Source organism: Pristiophorus japonicus, chromosome 19, assembly GCF_044704955.1.
Source record: "Pristiophorus japonicus isolate sPriJap1 chromosome 19, sPriJap1.hap1, whole genome shotgun sequence".
Lineage (NCBI taxonomy): Eukaryota > Metazoa > Chordata > Chondrichthyes > Pristiophoridae > Pristiophorus > Pristiophorus japonicus.
Window position 1 is genome coordinate 92,593,890 of NC_091995.1, and position 22,743 is coordinate 92,616,632.

General features: G+C 50.7%; 1 protein-coding gene across 2 annotated transcripts in view; it reads left to right on the forward strand.

The window, feature by feature from the left end:
- Positions 1-22,743, forward strand: part of LOC139230533 (liprin-alpha-3-like) — a 131,878-nt gene that overhangs the window by 55,890 nt on the left and 53,245 nt on the right. For both annotated transcript variants that reach the window (XM_070862368.1, XM_070862367.1), the window contains exons 3-11: positions 3,646-3,810; positions 4,656-4,730; positions 6,039-6,251; positions 10,108-10,254; positions 14,542-14,676; positions 15,667-15,750; positions 19,481-19,612; positions 20,037-20,099; positions 21,275-21,360. In XM_070862368.1, coding sequence (XP_070718469.1) covers positions 3,646-3,810; positions 4,656-4,730; positions 6,039-6,251; positions 10,108-10,254; positions 14,542-14,676; positions 15,667-15,750; positions 19,481-19,612; positions 20,037-20,099; positions 21,275-21,360 — 1,100 coding nt within the window. The remainder of the gene's footprint in view (positions 1-3,645; positions 3,811-4,655; positions 4,731-6,038; positions 6,252-10,107; positions 10,255-14,541; positions 14,677-15,666; positions 15,751-19,480; positions 19,613-20,036; positions 20,100-21,274; positions 21,361-22,743) is intronic.

Consider the following 22,743-nt stretch of genomic DNA (forward strand, 5'->3'; position numbering starts at 1 on the left):
AGCCCATTTTGGGCTGCGCTGGCCGAGCGGAGCGCTACGTGGGGACCCGCTGAGATCTCTGCGCTCCACCAATCCTGGCCTCTTGCGCATTTCCGTCTTTTATCGCTCCACCATCGGTGGCCGTGCCTTCCGTTGCCAAGGCCTTAAGCTCTGGAATTTCCTCCCTCATCTTGGCGTGAGATGTTTCTTCACCAACGCCCCTGTGAAGCACCTTGCGATGTTTTTACTACATTAAAGGCGCTATGGAAATGCAATGAAAAACGAAAATGCTGGAAACACTCAGCAGGTCGGGCAGCATCTGTGGAAAGAGAAGCCGAGTTAATGTTCCAGGCTGGTGACCTTTCATCAGACCTGGAAGAAGTTTGAGATTTAACAGTTTTTAAGCAACTGCGGAGACAGAGAAACGGAGGATGGGGGGAAAGGTCGGTGATGGGGTGGAAGGCAGGAGAGATTAAATGACAAACGGGACGATGGGATTTGAGGCAGCAGGAGATGGTAATGGGACAAGTTAAGAAACAAAGGATGGGCCTGGGTGTGAATGGCAACAGCAGAATCATTACCCGTAACTGCTGTCCGAGAAAATGGGAACGGTGGTTGATCTAAAGTTGTTGAACTCAATGTTAAGTCCAGAAGGCTGTAAAATATCCATGTGAATGCAAGTTGTTGTTGTAGTATGCAAATGAAAGTTATAAGAACATAAGAAATAGGAGCAGGAGTCGGCCATTTGGCCCCTCGAGCCTGCTCCGCCATTCAATACGATCATGGCTGTTCTGATCATGGATTCAGCTCCACTTCCCCGCCCACTCCCCATAACCCCTTATCCCCCTATCTTTTAAGAAACTCTTTATTTCTGTCTTAAATTTATTCAATGTCCCAGCTTCCACAGCTCTCTGAGGCAGCAAATTCCACAGATTTACAACCCTCTGAGAGAAGAAATTTCTCCTCATCTCTGTTTTAAATGGGCGGCCCCTTATTCTAAGGTCATGCCCTCTAGTTCTAGTCTCCCCCATCAGTGGAAACATCCTCTCTGCATCCACCTTGTCAAGCCCCCTCATAATCTTATACGTTTCAATAAGATCACCTCTCATTCTTCTCAATTCCAATGAGTAGAGGCCCAACCTCCTCAACCTTTCCTCAAGTCAACCCCCTCATCCCCGGAATCAACCTTGTGAACCTTCTCTGAATTGCCTCCAAAGCAAGTATATCCTTTCGTAAATATGGAAACCAAAACTGCACGCAGTATTCCAGGTGTGGCCTCACCAATACCTTATATAGCTGTAGCAAGACTTCCCTGCTTTTATACTCCATCCCCTTTGCAATAAAGGCCTTTCTGATCACTTGCTGTACCTGCATACTATACTTTTGTGCACAAGTACCCCCAGGTCCCATTGTACTGCGGCACTTTGAAATCTTTCTCCATTTAAATAATAACTTGCTCTTTAATTTTTTTCTGCCAAAGTGCATGACCTCACACTTTCCAACATTATACTCCATCTGCCAAATTGTTGCCCACTCACTTAGCCTGTCTATGTCCTTTTGCAGATTTTTTTATGTCCTCCTCACACATTTGCTTTTCCTCCCATCTTTGTATCGTCAGCAAACTTGGCTATGTTACACTCAGTCCTTTCTTCCAAGTCATTGATGTAGATTGTAAATAGTTGGGGTCCCAGCACTGATCCCTGCAGCACCCCACTGGTTGCCAACCAGAGAATGAACCATTTATCCTGACTCTCTGTTCTCTGTTAATTAGCCAATCCTCTATCCATGCTAATATATTACCCCCAACCCCGTGAACTTTTATCTTGTGCAGTAACCTTTTATGTGGCACCTTGCCAAATGCCTTCTGGAAGTCCAAATACATCACATCTACTGGTTCCCCTTTATCCACCTTGTTCGCTATATCCTCAAAAAACTCCAGCAAATTTGTCAAATATGACTTCCCCTTCATAGAAACATAGAAAATAGGTGTGATATTAGGCCATTCAGCCCTTCGAGCCTGCACCTCCATTCAATAAGACCATGGCTGATCATTCCCTCAGTACCCCTTTCCTGTTTTCTCTCCATACCCTTGATCTCTTTAGCCGTAAGGGCCATATCTAACTCCCTCTTGATGCCAGTTCATTGGATATATTCAACAACTCTCTGCAGCAGGGAATTCCACAAGTTAACAACTCTCTGAGTGAAGAAGTTTCTCCTCATCTCAGTCCTAAATGGCCTACCCTTATCCTAAGACTGTGTCCCCTGGTTCTGGACTTCCCCAACATCGGGAACATTCTTCCCACATCTAACCTGTCCAGTCCCGTCAGAATCTTATGTGTTTCTATGAGATCCCCTCTCATCCTTCTAAACTCCAGTGAATACAGGCCCAGTTGATCCAATCTCTCCTCATATGTCAGTCCAGCCATCCCTGCAATTAGTCTGGTGAACCTTCGCTGCACTCCCTCAATAGCAAGAATGTCCTTCCTCAGATTAGGAGACCAAAACTGAACACACTATTCCAGGTGAGGCCTCACCAAGGCCCTGTACAACTGCAGTAAGACCTCCCTGTTTCTATACTCAAATCCCCTGGCTATGAAGGCCAACATACCATTTGCCGCCTTCACCGCCTGCTGACTGATGAACCATGACACCCAGGTCTCGTTGCACCTCCCCTTTTCCTAATCTGCCGCCATTCAGATAATCTGCCTTTGTGTTTTTGCCCCCAAAATGGATAACCTCACATTTATCCACATCTGTCATGCATTTGCCCACTCACCTAACCTGTCCAAGTCACCCTGCAGCCTCATAGCGTTCTCCTCACAGCTCACACCGCCACCCAGTTTAGTGTCATCTGCAGACTTGGAGATATTACACTCAATTCCTTCATCTAAATCGTTAATATATATTGTAAAGAGCTGGGGTCCCAGCACTGAGCCCTGCGGCACTCCACTAGTTACTGCCTGCCATTCTGCTGACTCTGCCTGACCGAATTTTGCTTTTCCAAATGTCCTGCTACTGCTTCTTTAATAATGGACTCCGACATTTTCCCAGCCACAGATGTTAGGCTAACTGGTCTATAGTTTCCTGCTTTTTGTCTACCTCTTTTTCTTAAATAGGGGCGTTACATTTGCAGTTTTCCAATCTGCTGGGACCTCCCCAGAATCCAGGGAATTTGGTAAATTTCAGCCAATGCAGCCACAATCCCTGCCGCTACTTCTCTTAAGACCCTGGGATGCAAGCCATCAGGTCCAGGGGATTTATCTGCCTTTAGTCCCATTACTGAGTACCACCTCCTTAGTGATTGTGGATTGTGTTAAGTTCAATCCTACCCCACGTAGCCCCTTGACTATCCACTGTTGGAATATTGTTGGTGTCCTCTACCGTAAAGACTGATACAAAATATTTGTTCAGAGTTTCTGCCATCTCCTTGTTCCCCATTACTAGTTGTTGTTGTACGTGAGTGCAAGTTGTTGTTGTACGTGAGTGCAAGTTGTTGTTGTACGTGAGTGCAAGTTGTTGTTGTACGTGAGTGCAAGTTGTTGTTGTACGTGAGTGCAAGTTGTTGTTGTACGTGAGTGCAAGTTGTTGTTGTACGTGAGTGCAAGTTGTTGTTGTACGTGAGTGCAAGTTGTTGGTGTAGTATTTAAATGCATGTTTTCTCTGCAGTTGCTGTTGGAACACCTGGAGTGCCTGGTGTCACGCCACGAGCGTTCCCTCAGGATGACGGTGGTGAAACGCCAAGCGCAATCTCCCGCTGGCGTCTCCAGTGAGGTCGAAGTGCTCAAGGCCCTGAAGTCGCTCTTCGAACACCATAAAGCTTTAGATGAAAAGGTGCCGGCGCCCCTCTCCCAGTCTCTCTTTGCTTGTTGTTTCTATGCCCCGGGTGTGGCTCTTGCTGTGTGAATGATAAATGCTGTTGTGTCTTCCTGAGCGCACTGAGGGTGAGTCATAGAATCTTACAGCACAGAAGGAGGCCATTCGGCCCATCATGCCTGTGCCGGCTCTTTGAAAGAGCGATCCGATTAGTCCCACTCCCCCCCCCCCCCCCACCCCTGCTGTTTCTCCATAGCCCTGAAAAATTTTTCCTTTTCAAGTATTCATCCAATACCCTTTTGAAAGTTACCATTGAACCTGTTTCTACCGCCCTTTCAGGCAGCACGTTCCTGATCATAACTCGCTGCGTTAAAAAACAAATTCTCCTCATCTCCCCCTCTCTTTCTTTTGGAATTACCTTAAATCTGTGTCCGCTGGTTACCAACTTTCCTACCAGTGGAAACACTTTCTCCCCTACTCTACTTTATCAGAACCTTTCATAATTTTGAATAGCTCGATTAAATCTCCCCTTAACCTTCTCTACTCTAAGGAGAACAATTTCAGTTTCTCCAGCTCTCCATTCTGAGGTCCCCCCATCCCCTGGTGCCATTCTGATCAATCTCTGCAGCCTCTCCAAGACCTTAATATCCTTCCTAATGTGCAATGCCCAGAATTGGGCACAATACTCCAACTGAGGCTTGACCAGTATTTCATAAAGATTTAGCATAAATTCCTTGCTTTCAGATTTATAACGCCACGCTCTCTGGATTACTTGGCCAGGTCTCTGGTGCACTTTTGCGCGCCCACCAGTTGGGGTATTTGGGGGTGGGCCACGAGTTAATTCTTCGCTGTTTGGACGGCAGGTGCGGGAGAGGCTGCGGGTGGCGCTGGAGAGAGTATCGATACTGGAGGAAGAGCTGGAAACCTCGACCCAGGACGTGAGTGGTCCACGCTTTAAAGAGCGGAGCGTTGCGCGGGAAGAAATAGGAACAGGCGGAAGCCATTCAGCCCCTCGAGCCCGTTCAACGAGGTCATGGCTGATCTGTGACCGAACTCCATATTCCCGTCTCTGCCCCATATCCCTCAATGCCTTTGGTTCACAGAAAGATCAGTCTCGGCTGTAAAATTAACAATCGATCTAGCATCAATGGCCGTTTGCGGAAGAGAGTTCCAATCTTCTACCACCCTTTGTGGGTAGGAGTGTTTCCTAATTTCACTCCTGAAAGGTCTGGCTCTAATTTTTAGTCTATGCCCCGTCATCCTCAACTCCCCAACCAGCAGAGAAAGTTTATCTCTCTCCATTGTCACACCAGCCTGGATTTGGGTTCATACCCACTCGGGGAAATCTTTCCGGCCCTCGGAGTCGAGAGTGTGGATTGGGCGAGATGTGACCGGGAGTTTCACAAAAGACAAATTTGCAGAACCCCCTCCGCCCCAAAAACAAATAGCACAAAAAGTCAGGGAAAAGTTGCATGTATTAAAGTTTGGATTTGATTCAGTCGCCGTGAGCAAGCGATCTGAATTATAAATTTGCCGAATCGTGGAATGCAGCTGTGAAGTTTTGGGCCTGATTTTCCTGGGTGAAGTATCAAGGGCCGCAGTTTCCTGACCAATGCAGGCATTGTTCCTGGCTCAGAGCGGGCAACTGCGCACATGTGATGGTGAACATCGGCATCGACGCACAAGGTTTTTTTTTACAAGGGATGTGGGCGTCGCTGGCAAGGTCGCCGTTTATTGCCCATACCTGGTCGCCCGCGAGAAGGTGGTGCTGAGCCGTCGCCTTGACTACGGCTGAGTGGCGCGAGGGGCAGTTAAGACTCAGCCCCATTGCCGGGGGTCTGGAGTCATGTATGGAACCAGACCGGGTAAGGGCAGCAGATTTTCTCCCCGAACGGACGTGAGCGAACTAAAACAGTTTTTTTTAGGGACAATCCGGTAATTTCAAGGTCACTAGCTTTTCATTCCTGATTTGAATTTAAATAAATCCGGAATTGGATTTGAACTCGTGCCTCTGGATCCGGTGGGATTTGAACTCACGACTCTGGATCATTCGTCCAGGCTTCTAGATTATTACTCCAGTAACATAACCACCGTACCCATACTCATGCCAGCAATCGATCTGTCGCGCGTGCGCCCGCGGGTAAAGGCCGGGCTGAGTTTTCGCGGGAGCAGTGGGGGGGGTGGTGGGGAGGGGTGCCAATGGATAACTAACGGAGTCCCTTCCGTTCCCCTTTTTCCGCGGGCAGAGGCTGACGAACGGGACGGCGCTGGGCGGCGACGGCGACTCCGAGTGCCAGGACCTGGTGGAGCGGCAGAGCACGGAGCTGCTGCAGATGAAGGAGCGGCTGGCCGCGCTGTGCCGCAAGGTGGCCGAGATGGAGGAGGAGCTGAGTACGGCGCGGAAGGACCTGATCAAGTCGGAGGAGGCCAACGCCAAGCTGCAGCGGGATTTGAAAGAGGTACCTGTGGGACCGAGCGGATCCCGGGGGGGGAGGGGGGGGGGGAATCTGGGGCCGTGGGAATGAGAACATAAGAAATAGGAGCAGGAGTAGGCCATACGGCCCCTCGAGCCTGCTCCGCCATTTAATACGATCATGGCTGATCCGATCATGGACTCAGCTCCACTTCCCTGCCCGCTCCCCATAACCCCTTATCCCCTTATCGTTTAAGAAACTCTCTATTTCTGACTTAAATTTATTAATGTCCCAGCTTCCACAGCTCTCTCTGAGGCAGCGAATTCCACAGATTTACAACCCTCAGAGAGAAGAAATTTCTCCTCATCTCAGTTTTAAATGGGCGGCCCCTTATTCTAAGATCATGCCCTCTAGTTCTAGTCTCCCCCATCAGTGGAAACATCCTCTCTGCATCCACCTTGTCAAGCTCCCTCATAATCTTATACGTTTCGATAAGATCACCTCTCATTCTTCTGAATTCCAATGAGTAGAGGCCCAACCTACTCAACCTTTCCTCATTAGTCAACTCCCTCATCCCCGGAATCAACCGAGTGAACCTCCTCCGAACTGAATTCTGAATATGGCGGGTTAACTGACAAGTGAGGGGTGGCCAGTTTTTGAGGCGGAATGTTGACGTCACAACACGTACAACAGCAACAACTTTTATTTATATAGCGCCTTTAATGTAGTAAAACGTCTCAAGGCGCTTCATTCCCAACAATTTATAACACGTTCGATATTGACCATTGAGGGAAAGAGAGAAAAAGCGGGAGAAGGAAGTGTAAAATGAGGGTTGGCTCAGGTCCAGAGTGGCAGCAAAATGCAATCGCAGATAGACACGGGCGAGAAAACTGAAAAACAATTTCAAATTACATTGTAAATAATACAATAAGTAGTATACAATAGTAACATCAGTATAATAAAGATTAATTATAATTAAACAAAATTAAATGATATATACCATAATTATAAATTAAGTTAAAATTAGAAAATCAGCAATTGCAGCATATTAAATCCGTTATTAGCTTTCATTAAGATTAATTCTCTGTCCAGTGATTCAATTAATCTGGAATAACCAATCACTTTCCTCCATCTTTGTGATGTTATAATTTTATTACATTTTATTTCTCAATTTGCCCTCTTGAGAGGTTCTGTAATAGCTCCAGGCTCGAGCTGCCTCCGCTGTCAGAGAGACGCTGATGTTTAAATCTCCCTCCAGCTGCTCCAGGCTCGAGCTGATGATGATGACCAAAAGCTTGGTCAAAGAGTCAGGTTTCAAGGAGCGTCTTGAAGGAGCAGAGAGAGAGGTCGAGAGCTTTAGGGAGGGAGATCCAGAGCTTGGGGCCCAGGCAGCAGAAGGCGCGGTTATAATCAGAGATGCTCAAGAGGGCAGAATTTGAGGAGCTTTAACGTAGGGTTAAACATGAGAATTTAACATAGGGTTAAATAAAGTCCTGTCCCTTTGGTCATCATTTCGTTTGCCAAATGCATTAGTTATCAAGAGACGATAGTTGAGGTACCAGCCTAGATAGTACTGTTGATGATACAGTGGCTTCATATGGCTTAACTGGACCAGCCACATAAATACTGTGGCTATCAGAGTAGGTCAGACACCGGGTATTCTGCGGTGAGTTTCTCACCTCCTGACTCCCAAAAGCCTTTCCATCATCTACACGGCACAAGGCAGGAGTGTGAGGGAACACTCCCCACTTGCCTGGATGAGTTGCATCTCCAACAACACTCAAGAAGCTCGACACCATCCAGGACAAAGCAGCCGCTTGATCGACACGCTACCCACCACCTTCAACATTCACTCCCTCCACCACCGGCGCACCCTGGCTGCAGTGTGTACCATCTACAAGATGCACTGCAGCAACTCGCCAAGGCTTCTTCGGCAGCACCTCCCAAACCCGCGACCTCTACCCCCTAGACGGACAAGGGCAGCAGGCGCATGGGAACACCATGAGCTGCAAGTTATCCCATACCAGAAATGCGAAGGTATATATATCAGGAAAGGATGAACAGGCTGGGTCTCTTTTCTTTTGAAAAAAGAAGGCTAAGGGGTGACCTAATAGGGGTCTTTAAAATGATGAAAGGTTTTGATAGAGTGGATACAGAGAGAGTGTTTCCACTTGTGGGGAAGAGCATAACTAGAGGCCATCAATATAAGATAGTCACCGAGAAATCCAATGGGGAATTGAGTGGTGAGAATGTGGAACTCGCTGCCACAGGGAGGGGTTGAGGCGAATGGTATCGATGCATTTAAGGGGAGGCTGGACAAGGATATGAGGGAGAAGGGAATAGAGGGTTATGCTGATAGAGTTAGATGAGGAAAGACTGGAGGAGGCTCGAGTGGAGCATAAACGCCGGCATGGACTGGTTGGGCCGAATGGCCTGTTTCTGGGCCGTAAAGCCCGTGTGATCCTGTGTAATGTAAACTTTATATAGCGTCGTTCGTGACCTCAGGTCGTCTCCAAGTACTTTTCAGTGAATGATGTACTTTCGGAGTCGCTGTTGTAATGTGGGAAACGCGGCAGCCAATTTGCGCACAGCAAGCTCCCACAGAATGTGATAACCAGATTATCTGTTTTAGGGATGTTATTTGAGGACAACTTTCCTGCTCTTTGAAATAATGTCACAGGGATCTTTTATGTCCACCTGAGGAGCCTCAGTTTAAGGTCTCATCCGAAAGGCAGCACCTCCGACAGTGCAGTACTCCCTTAGCATTGGTGCTGGGAGTGTGATCTTGGATTATGTGCTCAAGTCCCTGGAGTGGGACTCAAACCCATAGCTTTCCGACTCAGAGATGAGAGTGCTGCCCACTGAGCCATAGCTGACACCATAAAGTTGGGAAATTTGTGTGCCCTTGCTAGAACATTCCCCACCTTGTATTTAAATCCCTCCATGGTCCTTGCCCCTCCCTGTCGCTGTAATCTCCTCCAGCCCCACAACCCCCCCCCGAGATCTCTGCGCTCCTCCAATTCTGGCCTCTAGCGCAATGCTGAATTTATTCACCCATACCATTGGCGGCCGTGCCTTCAGCTGCCTGGGCCCTAAGCTGTGGAACTCGCTCCTTTAACCTCTCCGCCCTCTCCTCCTTTAAGACGCTCCTTAAAACCTACGTCTTTGATCAAGCTTTTCTGATATCTGCCATTCACACTCTATCTAGATTGATCTCTTTCTAACTTCTGCCATTACCATTTCAATTCGGCCCATCATCTCTTTTGTCTCTCTCATCTCTCCTGCCTTCCACCCTATCACAGACCTTCCCTTTCGTTCTTTCTTCCCCTCCCCCTTTTCAGTGCTTAAGAATGTGCCCTTTTCGAACATTCGCCAGTCTTGACAAAGGGTCATCGACCCGAAACATTAACTCTGTTTCTCCCTCCACAGACGCTGCCTGACCCGCTGAGATTTCCTGCAATCTCTGTTTTTATTTCAGATTCCAGCATCCGCGGTATTTTGCCTTTGTTCTAATATGTCCTTATGTGGCTCGGTGTCAAAGTTTGGTTGATAGTCGCTCTTGTGAAGCCCCTTGGGACATTTTGACTACTTTAAAGGTGCTATGCAAATGCAAGTTGTTGTTACCACTGCTCAAGATATTGTATATATTGAGGGATGTAACAAAAAACAGATTATCTGGGCCATTATCACACTGCTGTGTGTGGGAGCTTGCTGTGCACAAATTGGCTGCCGCGCTTCCCACATTACAACAGTGACTACACTAAAAAGTACTTCATTGACTGTAAAGGGCTTTGAGACGTCCAGTGGTCGTGAAAGGCGCTATATAAATCCAAGTCTTTCTTTATGGGGACAATTCCACACCTCTCTCTGGCCTGTGGCTCATCTGTTTCCCCTGTTTTAGGCCTTGGCACAGAGAGAAGACATGGAGGAGAGAATAACTACCCTGGAGAAACGCTACCTCAGTGCACAACGTGAAGCGACGTCACTTCATGACGCCAACGATAAGCTGGAGAACGAGCTGGCCAGCAAGGAGTCCCTCTTCAAGCAGGTAACTCTGCCTGTTTTCTCTTAACCGCCGGTGTTATTGGAGTATTGAACATTAAGAAATAGGAGCAGGAGTCGGCCATTCGGCCCCTCGAGCCTGCTCCGCCATTCAGTGAGATCATGGCTGATCTGATCCTGGCCTCAACTCCACTTCCCTGCCCACTCCCCATAACCCTCGACTCCCTTATCGTTCAAAAATCTGTCTATCTCCGCCTTAAATATACTCAATGACCCAGCCTCCACAGCTCTCTGGGGCAGAGAATTCCACAGATTTACGACCCTCCGAGAGAAGAAATTCCTCCTCATCTCCGTTTTAAATGGGCGGCCCCTTATTCTGAGCCTTTGTCTCCTAGTTCTAGATTCCCCCACGAGGGGAAACATCCTCTCTGCAATCTACCCTGTCAAGCCCCCCTCAGAATCTTACACGTTTCAATAAGATCCCCTCTCATTTTGCTAAACTCCAATGAGTACAGGCCCAACCTGCTCAACCTTTCCTCATAACTATCTAGTCTCTTCCATCGAGCAAGCCAAAAGGGACAAACAAATGAACTCTTTGCATAACCAGCCACGTGCACTGGTCATGAGCCAGTTTGCACTAGAACGTCCATGGGGAACAGGAGGAGGTCATTCAGCCCCTCGAGGCTGTTCCGCTGTTCTGATCTGATCTGAATCTGCTCTCCATCAACCCACTTTGGTTCCATGTCCCTTAATACCCTTTACCCGACAAATATCTTCCGATCTCAATCTTAACATTTTCAATTGACCCCTGGTCTCAACGGCCTTTTGTGGGAGAGAGTTCCAGATTCCCACTGCCCTCTGTGTGAAGAAGTGCTTCCTGACATCACCCCCGAATGGGCTAGCTCTAATTTTAAGGTTACCCCTCTTTTCCCCCCCTTCTTTCACTATGTAAGCTTCTCCAATTCATCCCTTGTACAGTGGCATAGTGGTTATGTTACTGGACTTGTAATCCAGACCGGAACTAATGATCCGGAGACTGTGGGTTCAAATCCCACCATGGCAGCTGGGGAATTTAAATTCAGTTAAAGAAATTTGGAATAAAAAGCGAGTGTCAGTAATGGTGACCACTAAATTACTGAATTGTTGTAAAAACCCATCTGGTTCACCAATGTCCCTTTAGGGAAGGAAATCTGCTGCCCTTACCCGGTCTGGCCAATATGTGACTCCAGACACACAGCAATGTGGTTGACTCTTAACTGCCCCTCTGAAATGGCGGCTCACCACCACCCTCTCGAGGGGCAATTAGGGACGGGCAATAAATGCCACCCACCACCCAGGAATTAATTTCTAAAAAGCACACGGCCAGTCCGCCTACTATCATGCACTAAATTCCACTCCCCTTTTACCCTTGCCCCTCAGCAATCTCCATTAGCTCCTGCGCCCAACGCACCGAAATCCGTTTCTTGCTATCTCCGTGGCCTCTGTAATCTGCTCCAGCACAAAACACATCCTACGCTCATAGAATCATAGAAATTTACAGCACGGAAGGAGGCCATTCGGCCCATCGTGTCCGCGCCGGCCGACAAAGAGCCACCCGGCCTAAACCCACTTTCCAGCTCTCGGTCCGTAGCCCTGCAGTTTACGGCACTTCAGGTGCACATCCAAATACTTTTTAAATGTGGTGAGGGTTTCTGCCTCTCCCACCCTTTCAGGCAGTGAGTTCCAGACCCCCACCACCCTCTGGGTGAAGAAATTTCTCCTCAAATCCCCTCTAAACCTCTCCCCCAATGACTTTACATCTATGCCCCCTGGTTATTGACCCCTCTGCTAAGGGAAATAGCCCCGTCCTATCCACTCTATCTCTTATACTCAAATCCTGTTAGTGGAAGCAGTTTCTCCTTATCAACTGCTAGCAAATTCCCTCGTAGTTTTGAACACCACTACTAAATCTCTTAACCTTCTCTGTTCGAAAGAGAACAACCCCAGCTTCTCCAGTCTCTCCACATCACTGAAGTCCCTCATCTCCAGTGCCAGTATTGTAAACCCCCTCTGCCCGTATCCAAGGCCTTGATATTAAACCAAGCGGCCAGATTCGGCATTCAGTCGTTTGTCCTTCCATTTAGTTCTCCTGTGATGGCTCCCCGACTGGTTAATGGAGTTACTGGACTTGATCCATATTGGTTATCCGTAAATTACCTAGCTGTTGGATCCCTTCCCATAGGATAATGATCTCGGACCAATTGAAATGCTCACTTGGATCAGTAGAATATTTAATGGGGCTGTAATATCTTGAAGTGACAAGAATAGTCGTCTTATGCAGTCCCTCAGGGTCGAGGATGAGTTGTTCCCACACTAACATGAGTTCTCAGGTGGCTGATGAGACCAATGTGGGACCTACAGTCTCGGTCACAGGCGGGGCACACGGTGGTTGGAGGGACGGGTGGGTGGGGTGCTTGGGTTGTCGTGCGCTCCTTCCGCTGTTTGTACTTGGGTCTCCGCGTGCTCCCGGCGACGAGACTCGAGGGACTCAGCGCCCTCCCGGATGCTTCTCCTCCACTTTGAGCAGTCTTGGGCCAGGGATTCCCAGGTGTTGGTGAGGACGCTGCACTTTTTCAAGCAGGCTTTAAGGGTGTCCTTCAAGCATTTCCTCTGCCCACCTGGGACTCACAAGAATAGTAAGTTCACGGCATCAGTCTGGGCACAAAAACAAGTGGCTGGCTGCATGTGGGGCTGTCTGTGACATGATTTGAGTATAAGAGTAAGATTTGAGTACAAGAGTAAAGACGTCTTACTGCAATTATACAGGGCCCTGGTGAGACCACACCTGGAGTATTGTGCACCATTCTGGTCTCTTTACCCAAGGAAGGATATACTTGCCATAGAGGGAGTGTAACAAAGGTTCACCAGACTGATTCCTGGGGTCGGGGGATTGTCCTATGAGGAGAGATTGAGTAGACCAGGCCTATATTCTCTAGAGTTTAGAAGAATGAGAGGTGATCTCATTGAAACATACACAATTCTTACAGGGCTTGACAGGGTAGATGCAGGGAGGGTGTTTCCCCCCGGGCTGGGGAGTCTAGAACCAGGGGTCACAGTCTCAGGATAAGGGGTCGGTCATTTAGGACTGAGATGAGGAGAAATTTCTTCACTCAGAGGGTGGTGAATCTTTGGAATTCTCTGCCCCGGAGGGCTGTGGAGGCTCATTCTTTGAGTATATTCAAGACAGATATCAACAGATTTTTGGATATTGAGATTGAAGGGATATGGGGACAGTGCAGGAAAGTGGAGTTGAGGTCGAAGATCAGCCGTGATCTCATTGAATGGCGGAGCAGGCTCGAGGGGCCGAATGGCCGACTCCTGCTCCTATTTCTTATGTTATGTGCATGGCACCATTGAGTTCGGACCTTGTACTGGGTGATGCAGGAATCGTTTCGACCTCAGCCGGGAAACCAGATTGCAGGAGAGGCCAATCTTCGCTCTGTGGACCACACAGTCCTTTTCCTGGCGAAGACTTCAGTGCCCCTCGCAAGCTCATAGACTGCTGTGTCGCAGAAGCAGGCCATTCGGCCCATCGTGCCTGTGCCAGTTCTTTGGTAGAGCAATCCAGTTAGTCCCACGTCCCCCCTGCTCGTTCCCCACAGTCCTGCAATTATTTCCTTTTCAAATATTTAGCCAATTGCCTTTTGAAAATTACTATTGAATCTGCATTGAATCAGGTGGATAAGGTGGTTAGGAAGGCATACGAATACTTGTTTTTATTGGCCAAAGCATAGAATTAAAGAGCAGGGAGGTTATTCTTGAACTGTATAAAACATCATCAAGGAATCGAGGAAGACTTCCACTCTTAAAACGAGTCCTTAGGTGGCTGAACAGTCCAATACGAGAACCACAGTCCCTGTCACAGGTGGGACAGACAGTGGTTGAGGGAAGGGGAGGGTGGGACAGGTTTGCCGCACACTCCTTCCGCTGCCTGCGCTTGCTTTCTGCACGCTCTCGGCGACGAGACTCGAGGTGCTCAGCGCCCTCCCGGATGCTCTTCCTCCACTGAGGGCGGACTGGTCTTTGGCCAGGGACTCCCAGGTGTCGGTGGGGGATGTTGCACTTTCTCAGGGAGGCTTTGAGGGTGTATAAAACACTGGTTAGGCCACAGCTGGAGTACTGCGTGCAGTCCTGGTCACCGCGTTGCAGGAAAGATGCTGGAAACGCGGCAGCCGATTTGCGCACAGCAAGCTCCCAGAGACAGCGGTGTGATGGCGAGCTCCCCGCGCGCTGCGTTGCCGCGCCGTCGGGTCACCAGAAGAGAGATTTTTTTTTTTTTTCTTGCCCCTTTCAGAGCGAGGAGAAGAACCGGCAGCTGCAGGAATGGCTGGACTCCTCCAAACAGAAGCTGCAGCAGACCATGCGCAAGGCGGAGACCCTGCCGGAGGTAGAGGCGGAGTTGGCCCAGCGGGTGGCGGCTCTGAACAAGGTACAGTCCGCGCGCTGGGCGGCCGGGGAGAGGTCCGGCTCGGGCCCACTGCTGGGGGCAGCAGGACCTGCCTTTTTATCGGCGCCGTTTCCCACCTCGGGACGTCCCAAAGCACTTCGCACCCAACCAGGGACTTTTGAAGCGCAGTCACTGTTGTAATGTAGTAAACGTGGCCGCCCGTTTGTGCACAGCAAGCCCCCACAAAGCAGGTCATCTGTTTCTTAGTTGGTTGAGAGTTCGATGTTCCCAGGGGAGAACTCCCCCTGCTCTTCTTTGGCATAGTGGCCGTTGGGCATCTTTTATGTCCACCTGAGAGGGTAATGGGGCTGAACGTCTCATCTGAAAGACGGCGCCTCCGACAGTGCGGGGCTCCCTCAGCACTGCCCCTCCGACAGTGCGGCACTCCCTCAGTACTGCCCTTCCGACAGTGCGGCGCTCCCTCAGCACTGCCCCTCCGACAGTGCGGCACTCCCTCAGTACTGCCCTTCCGACAGTGCGGGGCTCCCTCAGCACTGCCCCTCCGACAGTGCGGCCCTCCCTCAGTACTGCCCCTCCGACAGCGCGGTGCTCCCTCAGTATTGCCCCTCCCACGGTGCGGCGCTCCCTCAGTACTGCCCCTCCGACAGCGCGCCGCTCCCTCAGTACTGCCCCTCCGACAGCGCAGTGCGGCGCTCCCTCAGCACTGCCCCTCCGACAGCGCAGTGCGGCGCTCCCTCAGCACTGCCCCTCCGACAGTGCGGCGCTCCCTCAGTATTGCATTGGGAATGTCAGCCTGGATTATGTTCTCATGTCCCTGGAGTGGGACTTGAACCCACAACCTTCTGAGGCGGGAGCGCTGCCCACTGAGACATGGTCGGGATTGCGTTAATGGCTGGTGTCGAGGAGCAGACGGGTTCCCGCGGTCTCGGCAGTGCCTCGGTTCCAATCCCGTGGGTCGTGCCCTAACGGGATATAATGGGATCAGACTAACCCCGAACCTTCCCTTCTCAGGCTGAGGAAAGGCATGGGAACATCGAGGAAAGGCTGTGCCAGCTGGAAGCGGAGTTGGAGGAGAAGAACCAGGAGCTGCAGCGGGTAATGTCTCCCATTTATCCCAGTCGGGAATGCTGTTCCCTGATTAACTGAGCTGTACCTCGAGTTTGTGAAGGAACCACTACCACTTGTGAATATTGCGGGATTCATTTACGCTTTATTAAATAAAGAATCCAAACTCTAAAGCGCAGATTCTAAACATTCGGGATCACATTAAAGAAAAGAAAGACTTGCATTTATATAGCATCTATCACCACCTCATAGAAACATAGAAAATAGGTGCAGGAGTCGGCCATTCGGCCCTTCTAGCCTGCACCGCCATTCAATGAGTTCATGGCTGAACATGCAACTTCAGTACCCCATTCCTGCTTTCTCACCATACCCCTTGATCCCCCTAGTAGTAAGGACTTCATCTAACACCTTTTTGAATATATTTAATGAATTGGCCTCAACAACTTTCTGTGGTAGAGAATTCCACAGGTTCACCACTCTCTGGGTGAAGAAGTTTCTCCTCATCTCGGTCCTAAATGGCTTACCCCTTATCCTTAGACTGTGACCCCTGGTTCTGGACTTCCCCAACATTGGGAACATGCTTCCTGCATCTAACCTGTCTAAACCCATCAGAATTTTAAGCGTTTCTATGAGATTCCCTCTCATTCTTCTGAACTCCAGTGAATAAAAGCCCAGTTGATCCAGTCTTTCTTGATATGTCAGTCCCGCCATCCCAGGAATCAGTCTAGTGAACCTTCGCTGCACTCCCTCAATAGCAAGGAAGACCTTCCTCAAGTTAGGAGACCAAAACTGTACACAATACTCCAGGTGTGGCCTCACCAAGGCCCTGTACAACTGTAGCAACACCTCCCTGCCCCTGTACTCAAATCCCCTCACTATGAAGACCAACATGCCATTTGCTTTCTTAACCGCCTGCTGTACCTGCATGCCAACCTTCAATGACTGATGTACCATGACACCTAGATCTCGTTGCACCTCCCCTTTTCCTAATCTGTCACCATTCAGATAATAGTCTCTCTCTCTGTTTTTACCACCAAAATAGATCACCTCACATTTATCCACATTATACTTCATCTGCCATGCATTTGCCCACTCACCTAACCTATCCAAGTCACCCTGCAGCCTCATAGCATCCTCCTCGCAGCTCACACTGCCACCCAACTTAGTGTCATCCGCAAACTTGGAGATACTACATTTAATCCCCTCGTCTAAATCATTAATATACAGTGTAAACAGCTGGGGCCCCAGCACCTCAGGACGTCTCAAAGCCCTTTACAGCCAATGAAGTACTTTTTGGAGTGTAGTCACTGTTGTAATGTGGGAAACTCAGCAAGCTCCCACACACAGCACTGTGATAATGATCCAGATAATCTGTTTTTGTTGTGTTGATTGAGGGATAACTCCTCTGCTCCTCTTTGAAATAGTGCCGTGGGATCTTTTACGTTCACCTGAGAGAGCAGACGGGGCCTCGGTTTAACGTCTCCTCTAAAAAAAAAAAAAAAAAAACGGCACCTCCGACAGTGCAGCGCTGCCCCTCCGACAGTGTGGCGCTCCCTCAGCACTGCCCCTCCGACAGTGCGGGGCTCCCTCAGCACTGCCCCTCCGACAGTGCGGCGCTCCCTCAGCACTGCCCCTCCGACAGTGCGGCGCTCCCTCAGCACTGCCCCTCCGACAGTGCGGCGCTCCCTCAGCACTGCCCCTCCGACAGTGCGGTGTTCCCTCAGCACTGCCCCTCCGACAGTGCGGCGCTCCCTCAGCACTGCCCCTCCGACAGCGCGGCGCTCCCTCAGCACTGCCCCTCCGACAGCGCGGCGCTCCCTCAGCACTGCCCCTCCGACAGCGCGGCGCTCCCTCCGACAGCACGGCGCTCCCTCAGCACTGCCCCTCCGACAGCGCGGCGCTCCCTCAGCACTGTCCCTCCGACAGCGCGGCGCTCCCTCCGACAGCGCGGCACTCCCTCAGTACTGCCCCTCCGACAGCGCGGCGCTCCCTCAGCACTGCACTAGGAGTGTCAGCCTAGATTTTTGTGCTCAAGTCTCTGGAGTGGGACTTGAACCCACAACCTTCTGACTCAGAGAGAGTGCTGCCCACTGAGACACAGCTGACACCACATTGAGAGTGCTTCTTATTGTTAGATTAAATTTGATGATTTAAACTGGCCGACACCTAAGTTATCCAAATAAGATTTTTTTTAAATGCAAGAGAAAGAGCACGTGGCTGAATTTTTATTTCCTCTTCTCAGCTAAGATGGTATCACAATGTTGCCACTAGAAGTCACTACTTGCTACAAATCCACTCTCCCTGCGAGACATATTCTGGTGTTTCAATCATTAACCACCTCTGTCAAAAATGTATTTACAGATTTAAGCCCGGTTTAAATATGATTTCAGTCAAGGACCTGTGCTCCAAACAGAGCCTACGCTCTGGTTATTGTACGAGTTGTGGTTCTGTGGGAGAGATGTAGCCCTTGCAGGGGTTAATTCTGCGAGGAGTCCCGATTATCCAACCCGCACTCGCTGCCCGTGAGGCTGCACGACAGATGAGTAGCCCGAGCACATCACCCCCTAGGTGTGAACCTAGACATTGAGGCCTGGTCATCCCAATCTCCCAACATAAGAATTAGGAGCAGGAGTCGGCCATTCGGCCCCTCGAGCCTGCTCCGACATTCAATAAGATCATGGCTGATCTGATCATGGACTCAACTCCACTTCCCTGCCCGCTCCCCAGAACCCCTTATCCCCTTATCATTCAAAAATCTGTCTATCTCCACCTTAAATATATTCAATGACCCAACCTCCACAGCTCTCTCGGGCAGAGAATTCCAAAAATTCACGACACTCTTAAGAGAAGAAATTCCTCCTCATCTCAGTTTTAAATGGGGCGACTCCTTATTCTAAAACTATGCCCCTGGTTCTAGATTTCTCCCACGAGGGGAAACATCCTCTCTGCATCTACCCTGTCGAGCCCCCTCAGAATCTTATACGTTTCAATAAGATCCCCTCTCATTCTTCTAAACTTCAATGAGTAGAGGCCCAACCTGCTCAACCTTTCCTCATAAGACAACCCCTTCACCTCAGGAATCAACCTCGTGAACCTTCTCTGAACTGCCTCCAATGTAAGTATATCCCTCCTTAAATAACAGGAGGAGTTATGGTAGTACAGTGGTTATGTACAGGACTTAATAATCCAGACGCCTGGACTAACATTCATCAGTTCAAATCCCACCACGGCAGCTGGGGAATTTAAATTCAGTTAATTAAATAAATAAAGGCGAGGATCAGTAATGGTGACCATGAAACCATCGGATTGTCGGAAAAACCCATTTGGGTCACTAATGTCCCTTTAGGGATGGAAATCTGCCGCCCTTACCCGGTCTGGCCGACACGTAACTCCAGACCCCCTGAAATGGCCCAGTGAGACACTCGGTTGTATTCAAGAAGGTTTCAGCTCACCTCCGCCTTCTCGAGGGCAGCGAGGGTTGGCCAATCAGGGCCGGTCTTGCCCGCGATGTTTACACCCCGTGAATGAATAAAATAAAAAGTAACCCATTGGGTTTAACAGATGGAGAATGTGGATAGAATGGGCCCGAGTGATTGCAGGAACGGGGCCATCCTAACGCTGCTCTTGTCCGACCGATCCCCACGTCCCTCCTGGCGGATTTTATCCCTCCGGTTGCCGGCGGTGACTCCTGGAGCTCCCCCCCCCCTCCCCCCCCCCCCAAAGCTGCGCTGTTTAAAACTTGGTCTTTGTCGTAGTATAGGCTCGGCAGAGGGAGAAGATGAACGATGAGCATAACCGCCGCCTGTCAGAGACGGTCGACAAGCTCCTGTCCGAATCCAACGAGAGGCTCCAGCTGCACCTCAAGGAGAGGATGGCTGCGCTGGAAGAGAAGGTGAGAATGGCGCGGGGGGCAATGGGGGGGTTAGCGGGCGGGTGGCCTGGCAACTCCCGCTAGGGTTCAAACTGCTGCTGAACAGATTTCCCCCTCGCACCCCGGCGGCCTCCTTCTGTGCTGTAAGACTTTCCGATCAGCCGCCCTCTGCCCCCAAGGCACCCAAAAGAAAGCCTCTGCTGAACGCAGAAGTTCCTCTGAGTCGACATGTGCTAAGGAGGCTACACAGTACCGTGGGCGGGAATACACGTTCCATGTACTTGTTTTCAGCACACTGAAATAGGAGCAAGAGCAGGCGGTTTCCTGTAATGGTTATTGCGTGCTATATATTTCATGTGAATCTCACTGCTCTCTTGTCTGACTGCTGAGGTATTCTAATGTCTGTCTTTCCTTCTCTGCCTCTCTCCTCCCCCTCGCCTCGTAGAATACACTAAGTCAGGAGCTCTCTAACATCAAAAAGGTCCAGGAGGAGGTGCTGCTCAATAAGGTATTTCCCTTTTCCATCACGCGCCACCTGTGGCCAATAGCAACGCAGCGTCCTGTGTAGGCCGAGGGCTTTCCGATGAGGACCTGTGGGTCGCGCAGGGAATTTGCCGGGCAATCGAGCAGCAGGACTGATTTACTCGTTTGGTGGGCTGGGTTTTTCCGGTCCTTTGTGCTCCGGGTCTCGCCCCGGAGCGACGTGAAGTGGGGCGGCGAGATCTCCAGTGCTCAGCTGCGATCCTCGGGGCCGGGTTCTTGCGATGGCGCTGAGCAGAACCGCCGGTTAGAGCCACACCGCGTGTGCGACACGAACCCGACCCGTCCGCCTGGAATTGCGCCTCGCAATGATCGCCTGGGAAACCAGTGCGGCGCTCCCTCAGTGCTGCCCCTCTGACAGTGCGGCGCTCCCTCAGTGCGGCGCTCCCTCAGCACTGCCCCTCCGACAGTGCGGCGCTCCCTCAGTCAGTGCGGCACTCCCTCAGTACTGCCCCTCCGACAGCGCACCCTCATAACCGCCCCTCCATCCCTCAGTGCTGCCCCTCTGACAGTGTGGCGCTCCCTCATAACCGCCCCTCCGACAGTGCTCGTTCCCTCAGTGCTGCCCCTCTGAAAGTGCGGCGCTCCCTCATAACCGCCCCTCCGACAGTGCTCGTTCCCTCAGTGCTGCCCCTCTGAAAGTGCGGCGCTCCCTCAGTACTGCCCCTCCGACAGTGCAACAATCCCTCAGTACCGCCCCTCCGACAGTGCGGCGCTCCCTCAGTGCTGCCCCTCCGACAGTGCGGCACTCCCTCAGTGCTGCCCCTCCGACAGCGCAGTACGGCGCTCCCTCATAACCGCCCCTCCGACAGTGCAACAATCCCTCAGTACTGCCCCTCTGACAGTGCGGCACTCCCTCAGTACTGCCCCTCCGACAGCGCAGTACGGCACTCCCTCACTGGGAGTGTCAGCCTGGATTTCTGTGCTCAATTCTCTGGGAGAGGGACTTGATCCCACGACCTTCTGACTCTGAGGCGAGGGTGCTGCCCACTGAGCCACGGCAGGTTTGCTTGACGATACTCTCTGGGTTTTGCCGCAATGTTCTATGAATGTTGACCAATGGAGCCAGAGTTGTTGGGTTGACTGCGTTTTCACGTTGTGGACTATTTTGGCGTGCGATGAGTGATTGCTGCCCCCTCACAGGAGCAGTTGATGGCGGAGGTGGAGAGGATGCAGACTGAGTTGGAGCAGCTGAGAACCAAGACCGGGATTCGTGACGCCTACTCGAGGTAAACGGCACAGACTGCGACCGTCCCATCATTAGACGCAGGCGTGAAAGAGTCAGCCACTCCTCTCTTGTCCGCAACCAATCAAACCTCTCCCGATCTCCATTTGTGGGCCCAACGGATCCATAACTCCAGGGCGCCAACTCTGGCCGGGCCTAATCCTGGAGCTTTCATCACATGACCAACTGCCCCGCCCCCACACTCCCGCCCATCCTCCGAGGGCACTGCCAATTGGAAAGTGAGCAGACCTTTTGTCACCTGACCGAATTAATCTTGACCTCATAAGAAATTAGGAGCAGGAGTTGGCCATTCGGCCCCTCGAGCCTGCTCCGCCATTCAATGAGATCATGGCTGATCTTCGACCTCAACTCCACTTTCCCGCCCGATCCCCATATCTGTTGATTTCCCCGAGAGTCCAAAAGTCTGTCGATCTCAGCCTTGAATATACTCAACGACTGAGCCTCCACAGCCCTCTGGGGCAGAGAATTCCAAAGATTCACCACCCTCTGAGTGAAGAAATTTCTCCTCATCTCAGTCCTAAATGGCCGACCCCTTGTCCTGAGACTGTGACCCCTGGTTCTAGACTCCCCAGCCCGGGGGAAACACCCTCCCTGCATCTACCCTGTCAAGCCCTGTAAGCCATTGCCAACTCAACAGCTGTACAACTATTTTAGTTGCATACGTAAATCTGTAAATCAAATGACCCTGTTTTAAAGGGGTAAATTAGATGGCAATCTTTAATACAAGTGTCCCCTTGTTTTTTTTTGAGGGCACCAAAAACACAAATTATACAAGTGCCTGCTGGCTAAAAGGGGGTTGGGGGGCGGGGGGGGGGGGGCACTATAACCGACAAACTTAAACAAATTAAACGTTAGACATGTGGTTCAAATTAACATTTGGTTGCCGGGGGTGATGATGCACTCCAGTCCTTCCGGCGCCCACCTCTCGCGGAAGGCCGCGAGCGTACCGGTGGACACCGCGTGCTCCATCTCCAGGGACACCCTGGCTCGGATGTAACCGCGGAAACGAGGCAGGCAGGCAGTCAGGCTGAACATCAACAGCTCCACAAACCCATGAGCATACTCCCAGGTGCATACATCATCATCATAGGCAGTCCCTCGTATCAAGGATGACTTGCTTCCACGCCAAAAAGGGATGAGTTCTCAGGTGTTCCAATGAAGGACCTAATATTCCAGGTCTTGAGCTACATCCTGAAGGGTGGAAGATGCCTGTGCGTGGATTTTTTTAACGTGTGGTGGCCCATTGCACACCAGCCACCACACGGGCTTGACAGAGCTAGGTCTTGGTCCAGTGGCAAGGGTTAACCAGGACGACTGGAGACCAGCTCTGCTGCACGGACACCCTGGACTTCCTGGCGATACGTCA